The sequence below is a fragment of the Lepeophtheirus salmonis genome, chromosome 11 (genome assembly GCF_016086655.4).
Source record: "Lepeophtheirus salmonis chromosome 11, UVic_Lsal_1.4, whole genome shotgun sequence".
Taxonomy (NCBI): domain Eukaryota; kingdom Metazoa; phylum Arthropoda; class Copepoda; order Siphonostomatoida; family Caligidae; genus Lepeophtheirus; species Lepeophtheirus salmonis.
The window spans coordinates 16183666-16196998 of NC_052141.2; the positions used below are offsets into that span (position 1 = coordinate 16183666).

Consider the following 13333-nt stretch of genomic DNA (forward strand, 5'->3'; position numbering starts at 1 on the left):
AGAATTGAGGATTATAATAATTATTTCCAATCTCCGTGTTTATTTCCTTCTCCAATAACTGATTATAGGTGATCTAATGAAACGTCATGACAGCTAAGGTGACCTCTTCCAAGACATTATTTCCTTTATGGGGGTTCCCCTGTTGAAATTGGGAGTTTTTTTTTTTTTTTTTTTTTGTCTACAGTAAAGTAAACAGACTATTTTCATCACTCTTTATAAAGTTTATAAACAAAGAAACAGAGAGTTGCACCGTCTTGCAGCAAAATATGTAATACAACTCACTGAATCATATTATTATCTATTTATATAAAATAATGTGTATGTGTCTTTTGTGGGCGACCCCAACGTTGGGACTAGGAGGCTGATACGTTGCATGGGTAATAATTTTGAGCCTGTGTTGGTTGAAACAGGGTTGCCGGGGGGAGGGTTATTCTATACCCAAAACAAAATTATTATTTTAGCTCAAGGAGACTATATAGGGGGATAAGTTATAAATAATCAAAAAATGACTGTCATCTCAAAAAAACAAATATATGAATAACAATGTTTTTCTAAATTTGTTCAAAATCAAAAAAAAAAAAAAAAAAAAAAGTTCTCTGCAAATGAGAAATCAGTGAAAATTGCAGTTTTGGTTGTTTTTTTTTGGTGGAAAGAATGGATGTTCAATAAAATACTTAACTTTTAGATGAAATAAAGTTTGAAGATATTTATTTGGAGATTTGTTTGCATATAAATTTGACATAGAAAATTAATGTTCAATGGAAATATCTGTCATTTTCTGAATTTTTTTACCCTCTTTTTTGCATATAAAGTCAATTTTTAATAAGAAATGATAGAAAACGATGGATTTGTTACATAAAATTATAAGCCTTAATATAAGAATACAATAAAGTATTTTTTATTTTCCAGAACATTTTATTATATAATTTTTGCAATATTTACAAAAAATGAACCAGTTATAAAGGGTTATTTTTTAGACACCATTTTTTTCAGAACTTTTTTGGTTTTCCATGCACGAATTTTTTTTGGTTCCTTTATAACTGCATTTATAGTGTCAATAAATGCTATTAACTATTTTTTTTTTTCCAAATGTCGTGTATAACAGTTTTTTGCAATTTTCATTGTAAATTTCGATTTGGCAATTTTTTTAGATAAAAAAATGGATTTCTCATTTATATAATTTTTTTCATGTATATATGTTATTTGATTTTTTTAAATATCATCTATTTTAAATTCATACTTATAAATTTCACATAATATACTGGCTCTATAACTAAAATCCATAATCCCCCCCCTCCCCAATATGTTTCAATAGCATAGCCTTTGTTTTTTATGACTGATTAAAGACGATTTTTGTACGATTCCACAAGCTTAGACATCACTTTTGTAAGTTTAGCCTCGATTTCTCGATAGGATTCTTGTCTGGATTTTAACTCGACCATTATAGAATGTTAATATTATTATTTTTTCCCGTTGTCTTGGAAAAGCGGGAGTTTCTCAGCAGAACCATTCAAGTGTCATCAAGGAGCTTGATGTAATACCCTTCTTCCTTTGACCTTAAAGAGGTTCCCTGTGCCACTAGAAGAGAAGCATCTCCATAGCAATAATCTACCACCACGATAGTCCATGTTGGGGACAGTCTTCTTCGGCTTGTATCCTTCTCCTTTCTTCCTCTAAACCTACTGAAGATCCATCCATTATCTCTAACTTCGTCTCATCAGACTACAAGACGGTTGACCAAAAGCTGGGATCTTGCTTCAGATAACCTCTACCATAAGCCATGCGAGTGTCTATATGTTTTCCCCCTGAGCAGCGGTGTCTTCCATGGCCTACATCCATGGAGACTTCCTCTGTGCAAGACTCACTCGATTGTGGACTGTTACCTCTTCGTCCCTACCTGGTTAAGCGTTTGTGCGGGGGTTCTTGTTGACCTCTCGTCATAATTTTTGGCAAGTTTGGGGACACCTATCGCTTCCTGCAGGCCTACTGAGAGTTTTAATAGTGTTAAACCTCCAGTGCTTGTTAATTATGCTCTAGACAGTCGCCACAGGGATATTGCAATGCTTTAAAATGCCCTTGTAACCTTTTTCTTCACTGTAGGAATTCACAAAACGCTGACACAGGACATTTGGTCATCAAAAGAGGTATTTATTCCATTCAGATATCTTGAAAGAAGTTTAAAACAAAGATCAAAACGTTTAACACATTTTTATTGATATTATTGTCAGGGGTAGGTATAATTTTGAACATCGTATGTTTTGGTTATCCAATATATTTGAAATATTGAATTCTCTACTCATCGTGGATGGATTTCGTTATTGTTGCAATCCTTGTATCGCATTCCCAAGGTCCACTCTATTCCCATATGAGGTCTGGTAGGTTTCCTCGGATGAATTTTCAACCCGTCGTTCCTCTTGGATTCCAAATTCGAACATTTCTTGAGATGGATGATCAAGATAGAAGTACCTTCCTTGGATTGGCTCGATCTTTATTTTGTTCTGACTCTGGGAGAATATAGAAGCCCACGTTTTTCGATCTTAATGATCCTAGGCCTTAACAATTTCCAAATTTAAAGGACATCTAGATATCAAAATGGTCTCCCTTAGAATGATTCAATTGTTTAAATGTATTGTTTTTTCATGGTACTAACTTCAAATTATTGCAGTACCTATCTTATTTAATATTTCACATCCAGAGCCTTATATCTGGATCTCAAAGTGAACAGATCCCGTCATAGTTTCAACCCTTGAATATATTCATTGTTATATATAGATGAATAGATTTCTACCCAAGGAATGAGTAGATTCTATTTTCGTATGAGACTTAGCTTAGGTTGGTTCTCTTCTTAGGAATCATTTTCATCCCATCATCATCCTGATATATATCAGAAATCGAGCATCTCTTGTTGAGGATAAAGTATCTCGAATCTCCTCTTTTGCCTTAATTCTGAGAGAACATGTAAGTCTTATATCTTTAATGAATGAAGATCAATCTAAGCAAATCAAAAGCATAACTGAACTTAAAATTAGTTTCTCCATTTCCTTAAATGTTTTTGTGTGTTATTTTTAATACATTCAAATTTAATGAAGAGAGATCATGTATTATATTTTTCTTCTGATAATATATCATTTTTTATTATTTATCATTTTATGCACATCCAGTCTCTTATTTAATTTAATTAGAATAGTAGTCTCTGAAAAAGGGATTATGACTTGACATTCAACCCATAAATATTTTTTATTTATTACTATTGTATCAATACCTCACAATTTTATTTTTTAAACCAGTTTGAAGCGTTTTAAAATTATACTGTTTTCAGCCTAAAAATGGATAAGATCCTAGTTCAGAAGCGTATTTGTTTGTTCCAAACAGAAGCACAGTTGGCCTTGATAAAATCCGAGGACAAGTTGTTCTACTCCTCCATGATCACGGCCTTCAGGGCATCGACAATTGGGGGAGAAGTATTCTTTGTCTTGCTCTACAAGACGCACAAAAGAGCGATGTCCGAGGAGTTCACATCGGGTGAGGACGAAGTCGAGAAGTCTGCCAGCCAGAAGGCATCCACATTCTCCCTACAGAAATGATGACCCTTCTTGTATGTGTGTGCCGGGGCACTGTCTTGAGTAAACACATAGTTGTCCCTGGGGAATGTGCTCTTCAACCATAACATGACATTGTACCTGAGTAGACGTCCGTGTTGACTTTATCGTTGAAATTGGAGAAGTAGAGAGGTATCTTGCTGCCGTGAGATGCCACAAGATCGAGGACGATGACCTGAGATGAATTTTTGGTCCTGGAGGTTCCCTCTACCTGATCTCTTGAATCAGCCAAGAAGGCCAGAACAGCGTCCACTGTGAAGATCTTCTTGACAGATATCGACTTGTGCAAGGGTAGAGATCGCACACCTCTGGCATTTTGCTTGTTGCTCGAACATTTTTGATCTCACAAGAACAAAACAAGCATCAAATTATAGCTTTTTGTCACTTCTTTCGAATAACACAAAGTACAAAATTGTCAGAATTTTAGCATTAATGCTAGAGTGAATCAAAGAGGATTCTAATTTTTTGAGTTCTCACCCTGTAGTACATTTTTTGTGTTCATGATACTTTATGTATATTATGCAAGGGTCAACATAATTCTGATGTGTTGTTCGCAAACGTAACGGCTCTTTGAGCCGGCTCTTTGAAGTGAATAACAGGAGCCGGATCCCCACCGATCAGGAGCCGGCACAGAGTAAGGAATTTTTGCTTTTGATTGTAATTGTTTCTTGTTAGGATGAAAAGAATTTGAAACAAAAAGATGAGGAAATTTTTTTTTAGGATTTATTTTCTAAAAAAGAAGATCCTTTGGGCAAAATATACAACAGAGCAAAAAAATTAATTTTTTCTAAAAAAAATTACAAAAAAACCAAAAATAATATATATATATAATCTTGCAAACGGCTCTCTAATATATCGAGTAATGCAACAAAAAAAATCTGAAGAGCTGTTTAGGAGCCAATAGAGCCAACTTTTTTTAGTAATCCGGGCCGAAAAAGCCGGTTCTCAAAAAGAGCCGGAATTCCTATCACTATAACATCAAAATATTAATGAAAACAGTTGAAAGGAACACACTCTACGTACGACCTTGTTTATTTCAAAAGTGAGTCGTGATAAATGCCTTGACGACAGCTGACGTTATCTTCTGTCAAAAATCCTCATCCTCAAAAAACATCTTCGCCATCCACGCACACAAATGATATTACTATGAGTATGTAATACACTTTCAGGAGGAAAAAAAAATCTACATGGTTTGTGTTGGATACCAACTATTTTGGAAGGAACCTAAAGGAAAATATTTAAAGGTAAAGATGTCATTTGATTTTGCATACTTTTATTAGTGATGGAACGATTGTAAAAAAATCCTGATCCCGATTTCGATTCTTTAATATATCAAATAATAGTTAAAAAAATACCATGTTTTATCAAGAGAGTGTATTGGATTATATTTGGGGGAGAGGGGGCCAAGTTTTCGAGATTTTTTTTTAACAAAAAAAATTTTGAAAAAATTTAAATTTTTTGAAAAAAATTTCAAATATTAAATTTTTTGAAAAAAATATCAAATATACAATTTTATATTTTACTTTTTTTTTCAAAATTCCCGACCATTCACAAAAAAATAATTTTTTTAAAAAAATTTCCAAAATCCATAACTGTTCACAAAAAAATTAAATTTTTTGGAATCAAATTCCAAAATCATCAGCTATTCACAAAAAAAAAAAAATTTTTTGTGAAACAAATTTCCAAAATCCACAGCTATTCACTGAAAATTAAATTTTTTGGGAAAGAAATTTCAAATATTAATTTTTCAAGTAAGAAGCAAAAATTCCTTCATTTGGGCGAGGGTAATTTTTTTTTTTTTTTTTTTTTAATTTCGATGCCGATTCTGACTCCAGAAAAAACCCATCCAATTAATTGTTCCATCACTACTTACTATCAATTATCATATATATATATGATAAGCGAAATTATTGTGTGTGCGTGAATAAAGTTTGAAAAAATTTGTCAAAAGATTTGTTTGCATATAAATTTGATGTTTAACTGAAATATCGGTAATTTCCTCTATATTTTTTTTTTTTCTCTCTCTCTTTTTCCATTTTTTCATCCAACGTCAATTTTCAGTTTTTTAAAGAAAAAAGGACTCAAGACAATACTTTTTGGGCCCAAAAATGGCGATGTAGAATTTTATTATTTCCAGAACATTTTATTAGATAACTTTTGTAATATTTCCAAAAATGAACCACTCATGGAGTGATTCATTTTTGGACAACATTATTCTTTATAATTTTTACGGTTATTGCGAGTACGAAAAAAATATTGGTAGGTTTGTGTTTCCTTTACAATTCCAATATATGCTATTAACTATTTTTTAGCAAAATTAATGCTTTTTTTTTTTACAATTTTCTTCGGGAATTTCGATTAGGGAATTTTTCTAAGTAAATAAAAAATGTACTTTTTATCTGGACAATTTTTTAGATGAATATATATTTGTATGTTATTTCAAGTTTATAACACATTATTTTTTATATTCATAATACAAAGGTTACAAGAGGCAATATTTTTTATAATATTCTCAATTAATTTGATCATTTTCAATTTCCTTCCTTAGCCCAAACAACGCCGGGTAATCCTTAGCCATTATGTGTATAAAATATAATATTTCTCAAATCTTTTTCTTACAACTCATTTAGCAATTGTGTGTATACTTTGTTGGCTCATTTAATATACTTTAAAGAACTTTGGAGTGCACTTATTACGTCATTTTCACTCAAAACTTACTCCTGTACCGGGTGCGTATTGAAAACTAAACTTTTCGTCAAAAATTCAATTTATTGTGAATAGCTATGGATTTTGAATTTTTTTTCAACAAAATTTAATATTTTTTTCTAAAAAATTTAATATTTAAAATATCTTTTTTTTTAAATCTAGTTTATCGTAATACACCTGTGAATTTTTTTTTTTTTTTTTTTATTTAAACAATAATGGGTTTTGAAAAAATTTTCAAAAAAAAAAGAGATCTTATGGGAACAGTTGTGAATTTTGGAAACAAAATTCAGGGTGCGTGGACAAAATCTATCGCTTAAAAAAACAAAACAACTACAAGCTTATTTTATAATATTTATTGATAAAACATAAACGAATATCTTTATTAGGATATAGAGCAGCTATCTATTCAATGTAGCCGCCGTCTGCGGGCAAACCCCGCTCAATGCGGCTACGAAACCGAGAAACGGCATTTTGGATCTGCGCTGATACTATCTCAAAGAATTTCTCCTTGATGCAGGTGATGAGAGATTGCTTGGTGTTATGGGAAGAGCGGTTGGTCATGTTCTCCACGAATGACCAGACAAAGTAGTCCAACGGGTTCAAATCCGGTGATGAGGGAGGCCAAGAGGAGAAGGGTAGGGAATGCAAAAGCATTGCTTTACAGCCATTCTTGCGTCCACTTAACTTTGTGGGCCGGAGCCGAGTCCTGCTGCCACATCCACGGCCTGTCATGAGGCCCCAAAGGCGACATGGCATGACCCTCACTTGACAAGACCCCAAAGACCATGACAGCTTTGAATAACATTTCCTTTTTGGAAAAAAAATTCAAAAAAATTGTAGTTTTTGGAATTTTTTGAAAAAAAAATTCCAAAAACCCATATTACCTATAGAAAAATTACATTATCACTATAAGAAATCCTGGACCAATCAAAGGGCTTACATTCTATGACTTAGACTTCATTTAATAAAGCATTTTCTTGTGACTTCACCAATTTTTATGCCAACCATTTTTGGGGGCCTAAACAGCCAAGTTTATAACAATGATAACCTTTTTTCCATGCATATTAAGGAAAATAGTCACCAATAAATAGAAGGACATAAACCCTATAAAAATTGTATTGCTCAATTACTATGTTTTATTATTTATATATGAATATGTTATTACATCATTATACAGTCTTATTTCCGTGTTGTAGATACACATTAACAATAAAAATCGGAAAAAAAACAACAACAATATTTTTCTCTTATTATCCTACTTTTCTAATAATTTCTTCTCCAGAGTAAAATATACTTTCTTATCTTTAAATGAGAAATTGAGTTCGTACGTTTTAGCATAATATAATGTGTATTTCATCATTTAATATATATTTATATATATTGAGCGCCATCTATAATTATTTGAAGAAGATTAACCAGTGGTAATGTCGTATCCAATGATAACTGCTTCCTAATTATAAATGTAGATTTATTATTAAACACTACTACCTATTAAGGCTGCATCCTTTCACGCAAAATTTTGCAAAAGGATGATGTAATCTTCATTGCTTCATAAGGAGCCACGCGCCCTCTATATGACCGCATATTCTTTATGTTGCTTTTTTATTAGAAAGTCGTCGCTCCCCTCTTTTTTTCTTTTGCAATGTGAAGAATTACTCTTACATACAAGAGTAGCAAGCTCAGTTCTTCCTGTGAGAGTGTCAGAGACAGGCGTGCATAAGGATTTCGCGGTTGTTGTTGGTGTTGATTCATATGATATATATATATTATATAAATGCAATGAATTGAAATTAGATTTGACGGACAAAAATTTGATTTATTGAAATAGTGTTCCTTGAGTTTTCTTTCAAATAGGTAATAATAAGCCCTGAATCCATATAGTTATTGGGAGTGAAAAAAGCAAGGAAACTCGTTGAACCTATGTAATACAGCATTACTCTTGCGTTAACAGTTTCCCCTCATAATTCCTCAATCAAACATCATATATTTGAAATCGTTTGTCTCTCCTTAGGGAAAGTGAATTGAATTACACCAATCCCCACTTAAGAATCATCACGACAGACATAGTAATATGGGACTCAGTTGGAGATATATTTTTGCCGTCCTCGGCGCCATTGGGATGGCCATCATCTATGGGCAAAAAGTCAATTTATCCGTAGCTATTAATGGCATGGTTAACAAAACTGCTCTCATGGAAATTGACTCGGCAAGTCATGGTGATGATGAACATGAAGTGGAGTTTAATCCAGATGAAATGTGCTACGTTCCTGGAGGATCCAACAATACAGCAGAAGTATTTCTCTTTTCTTATAACATGTACAATAGATTGGGCCACTTGTTTTTGCACAAAGTCGTATAACAACTTCAATTAAAAATCCTCACTCAATTAATTACTTTCTACCTATAGGCCCCATTTTATTTATCACATGATATATATTGCAATAATTATAGTAGAGAGGAGAAGCAGAGCTGAGTCATTAAGGGTAATTACATTATACATGATGGATATTTTTTCATAGGATGGACCCTTTTTATGGACAGAACAGAATAAAGGACTTATTCTTGGCTCTTACTTTTGGGGCTACTTGGTAACGCAAATCCCTGGAGGTAGAATAGCTGAGCTTTTTAGTGGGAAATGGGTTTTCCTAGTCGCTGTTCTCATGAGCTCACTCCCAACTGTTCTTACCCCTCCTGCTGCATACCTTGGAGGATTCAAACTCGTTATTTTCTTGCGTATTATTGAAGGATTTGGTGGTGGCCTCACTTTCCCTGCTATGAATGTTCTCATCTCCAAATGGGCTCCCTCTTCAGAGAAATCAACTCTAGCATCCATCATTTATGGAGGTAAGGAAATGAACGCTGTTAATCTATTTTGGTTTAAAAAATAAGTGACTCTTAAGTTACAAATCGCACTTCCTTGGGAAGGTCGTTGAAGGTCACAAGAAGGAAGGAATTTTTAAACCGCTGACCTTTTAGGTTTGTATCTTACATTTTCATAAAGTTTTCTTTCTTTGCAGGAACGTCATTAGGAACAGTATTGTCTATACCTTCTAGCGGGTTGATCACAAGTCTATTGGGCTGGGAATGGGTATTTTATCTTCATGGAGGTCTTGCTCTCATTTGGTGTGTTGTTTGGATGATTTTTGTTACGGACACACCTGAAACTCATAAATTTATATCCCAGAGTGAAAAAGAATTCATTACATCATCTCATCCCCCAGCAAAGGTATATCTAAATCTATTCTTTATGCCGATGTCCACTATATTTTTATCAAATTGCAGAAAGGAAAGAAATTGACTGTTCCATGGAAAAATATATTTACGTCTGTTCCCTTTTGGGGAATCATAATTGCACATTTCTGTAATAACTTTGCCTGGTACATGCTTCTCGTTGAGCTCCCCGTGTTTATGAGTGATGGTTTGGGATTCGCTATTAAAGAAAATGCTGGACTCTCTTCAGTTCCTTTTATCTGCAATTGGTTGTTCTCAATCGTCTACTCCAACCGATTGGATTGGGCTCGATCAAAGGGATACATTTCCACTACAAACGCTAGAAAACTCTCCATGGGAATTGGTACTAAATAATTATCCCCATATTTCTAGTATTTTTGAGCACTCTATTATTCTGTTAAATATTTTCCTTATAGCCTCCTTAATCCCATCTCTTTGTCTTATTGCCGTATGCTTGTCGGGTTGTAATAAGACTGCAGTCGTTACTTTCATGATTGTTGGTACTGGATTCTTTGGTTCAATGTTTGCTGGTGTCTTCTCAAATCATTCGGATATTGCTAGTAACTATGCAGGTATGGTCTTTAATTAAAATGCACCTTTGTATATATTCTGTCTTTAAAAATTTATTTACATACATAATCAATGGTTTAACATAAACTCTTTTGACTTAAAGGTGTATTGATGGGAATTACAAATATGATTGCAACTATCCCCGGTTTCGTAGTCCCTGCTGTTGTAGGAGCTCTCACTCATGGAACGGTAATAATTGTTATACATGCAACAAATGAATCATTCTATCAATACTTGCAAAACATCATACTTTAATTCATTTCATTTATAATCTGATTCTCATTTCATATACACATTTAGTTTGGACTTGCACCTTGGCATTTGATTTTCTACACCACATCTGGAATCCTGCTATTAGAATTGGTTGTGTATTCTATTATGGCCTCTGGAGAAGAACAACCATGGAATAATCCTCCAGATGATCACCCTGACGATGAAGCGGAGGGACAAAAAATGGTCGAATAATTTTTTTAACTGCTTGACTCTATATACTGACAACTATTAAGATTTTTAGCGAGCTCTAACTTATTGCTATTATATACTCGTACTATACATTTAACTTGTTTACAATGAATATTAATGCAAGTTTTATTTATTAAAAATGTGATTCGGGTCTAACAATATTTTGATGGATATTTAAGTATATTTTTCTGATTTTTTTATTAATTCATTATTGTAACCCTTGGATTTTGTTTTCATCGCTGTTTTATTTATTCATTTTTGTAACGTAACGATATTTATATTAATCAGTCTGTAAGGAAATTACTGGAATGAACTAAATTAGTACCTGTTGTGAGTAAAAAAAAGAAACAAAATAGAAATCACAGTTAATTGGCACTCTAATGTATTTTAAATAGATACAATTGTAAATTTGTGTTACCTACATAATCAATCATCAAATATACTTTTTTACGTTATGTAATGTGTCTCTCATAAAGGAATTATATATAACTATTAATATATTACAAAAAACAACTTTTTATTTGTAGATTTTTCGTTGGTTCTTAATGTGAGGCTTTTGGAAGTAGTTAACATTGTATAGGTTAACTTGGTTCTACGTTATTTTACAGCATAACATATTAGCCGCCTTATCATATTTTTTATAATCGATTTGAACTTTATGTACTGCTGCATCTCGATCATATTTATTATATAGCTAGGAGTTGAAGATCAATATGATTCACTATTCATTTATCAACCATTGATTAATGAACTTTACAGTCAGCCCTGTTCTTTTTACATTTTGAATTCTATACATTAAGTCGATCCATCATTTTTTGGGATTTACATTTTATACCAAAATGGAAAAGTTGCACTTTATGTTAATATAAAGTTACAACAACTACGACAAATATTATGGTTTTATAATTGTACAGAGTTGATATTAGTTACCCCCAGGAATTCTTAATCAGAATTAATGTTTTTCACAACAGGTTGCGGGATTTGAGCTTGTGCTCCTCCAGATAGTATTAAAACTATGACATTTTTTTGGGGCGAATAAATTCTAAAAAAATAATATTTATTTATTGTAAATTAACCACACCTAAGATAATATAAATAACTTATTCCTGATACATGAGGGACAGCATATAAGCGATATTATATTTTCTGGAGTGGGAGAGTCATTTGTTATCATAAAGCAGCTACGATAGATGGATCTGGAGTCAAATAATTGATTTATCCTCTTAGAAGGCTAAATTTGTAAAATAACCCATTTATTTATTTCGTTTATCTCTGTTGAAGACATCCTGATCATGTTTAACATCAATCAAAGAGTCCCTAAAGCTTATGAACTCCCTTCCACTTTGTAGTGCTGGTCTAATCTAAGTTGTCAACTTGACTTATCAAAGTAATAAGTTCTGAGTGTTTTTTCTCTTTATCTTGACAATAAACTTAACAATGTTAGGATTATCCGATTTAGATGGTTCCAAACGATTTTCTAGCTAATCTCCAGTTTTCTCGAAAGAAATGTTTGGAGTTTTTTAAATGTGCGGATAAGTTCCTAGGGAATTACAAAGCAAATAACTAAAAAGAGTCTGTACATATAGAGATGAAGGACTACAGAGCAATATGTTGTAAAATGAGTATTAAATTTAATTTTTTAATAGTCATCTTGCAAGCTTTCCTGATAATCTTGCTGATGTAAGTAACAAACAGGAAGAAAGATTTCATCAAGATTTAATAGTAATGTAAAAACGTTGGTGTATCAGAGATATCTTTGTTTTCATTTGATAGATTTTTTAGAGTGATAAATGCTATATTTATTAATAACTGATAAAATATACATGTTGAATAAGTCAATCTCAAGTCATACATCCTCTTCCAGACACTACAATTCGAAATTTATAAAATAAGAGACTAGATGTAGCATATTTTAATAAAATAAAGTAAAAGATTAGGTATTCAACAGAACATTAATATAAGACATAAGCTATACTCATGAAATTTAATTATGCTAAAAATAACATACATTATAAATTTAAAAGAATTTTTCATCTGAATTGATCGATTTTCATTGATTAAAGACAGGAATAATTATATGCTCTCTAAGAATTAAGATGATGGAAGAGTTCTGAGATATTTTATCCTCGACAAAAGTTGCTTTAATTGCAATATCCATGGGAAGGATGACTGAATAAAAATTTATTTGAAGAAGAAAACCAAACCAAGCTAAGTCTCATTCGAAAATAGAATCTACTCATTCCTTGGGTAGGAATCTTTCTATCTATAGATAAAAATGAATAAATTCAAGGGTTGAAACTATGAAATGATTAGTTTACTTAAAAAAAAGATATAATGCAAAAGATGTGAAATATAAAATAAGGATAAGTTAATTAGGTACACCCAAAAATCTGAAATTTTAACCATAGAACAAAAATATATAAGAATTTCGTTATTTTTTTTTAAATTGTAATTTGAGAATTGTTTTTGCCTCAAATCATTAAGACTGGAAAGAGTGGACTTATATTTTCTCCAAGCCTTAATAACAAAGGCAGATAGAGGGAATTGAAGGAAAGCACTTCTAACTTGATCATTCATCTCAAAAGATGCTCTTATTCCTAACTCTGTATTCTACAAGCGACAACGGGATGAAAAATCATCTAAGGAAAAGTATCAGACTTCCTAAAAGAACAGACTTGACTCTTTCCTTGGGATCAAGATTCCTGGATTACAACAATGAAAAGATCCATTTACAATGAGTAATTTAATTAGTAATTACTTTATTT

At 32.2% G+C, this 13333-nt stretch overlaps 1 protein-coding gene across 2 annotated transcripts; it reads left to right on the forward strand.

The window, feature by feature from the left end:
- The first annotated feature begins 7951 nt into the window (after nucleotides 1-7951).
- LOC121125986 (sialin) lies at nucleotides 7952-10943 on the forward strand. 2 transcript variants are annotated; one of them, XM_040721263.2, is made up of 8 exons: nucleotides 7952-8227; nucleotides 8317-8598; nucleotides 8825-9149; nucleotides 9323-9531; nucleotides 9588-9879; nucleotides 9953-10108; nucleotides 10210-10295; nucleotides 10407-10943. In XM_040721263.2, the coding sequence occupies exons 2-8, from the start codon at nucleotides 8377-8379 to the stop codon at nucleotides 10569-10571; spliced, it is 1455 nt and encodes a 484-aa protein (XP_040577197.1). In that variant the 5' UTR covers nucleotides 7952-8227; nucleotides 8317-8376; the 3' UTR covers nucleotides 10572-10943. The 2 variants fall into 2 exon arrangements, with proteins under 2 accessions (XP_040577197.1, XP_040577196.1); XM_040721262.2 differs by having other exon boundaries at nucleotides 7952-8159.
- The last annotated feature ends 2390 nt before the right edge of the window (nucleotides 10944-13333 follow it).

Coding starts and splice junctions, on each gene's coding strand:
- LOC121125986 (XM_040721263.2), top strand. CDS start 8,377: ATGGGACTCAGTTGGAGATATATTTTTGCCGTCCTCGGCGCCATTGGG. Junction 8,599..8,824: donor GATCCAACAATACAGCAGAA/GTATTTCTCTTT, acceptor ATTTTTTCATAG/GATGGACCCTTTTTATGGAC. Junction 9,532..9,587: donor CATCTCATCCCCCAGCAAAG/GTATATCTAAAT, acceptor ATCAAATTGCAG/AAAGGAAAGAAATTGACTGT.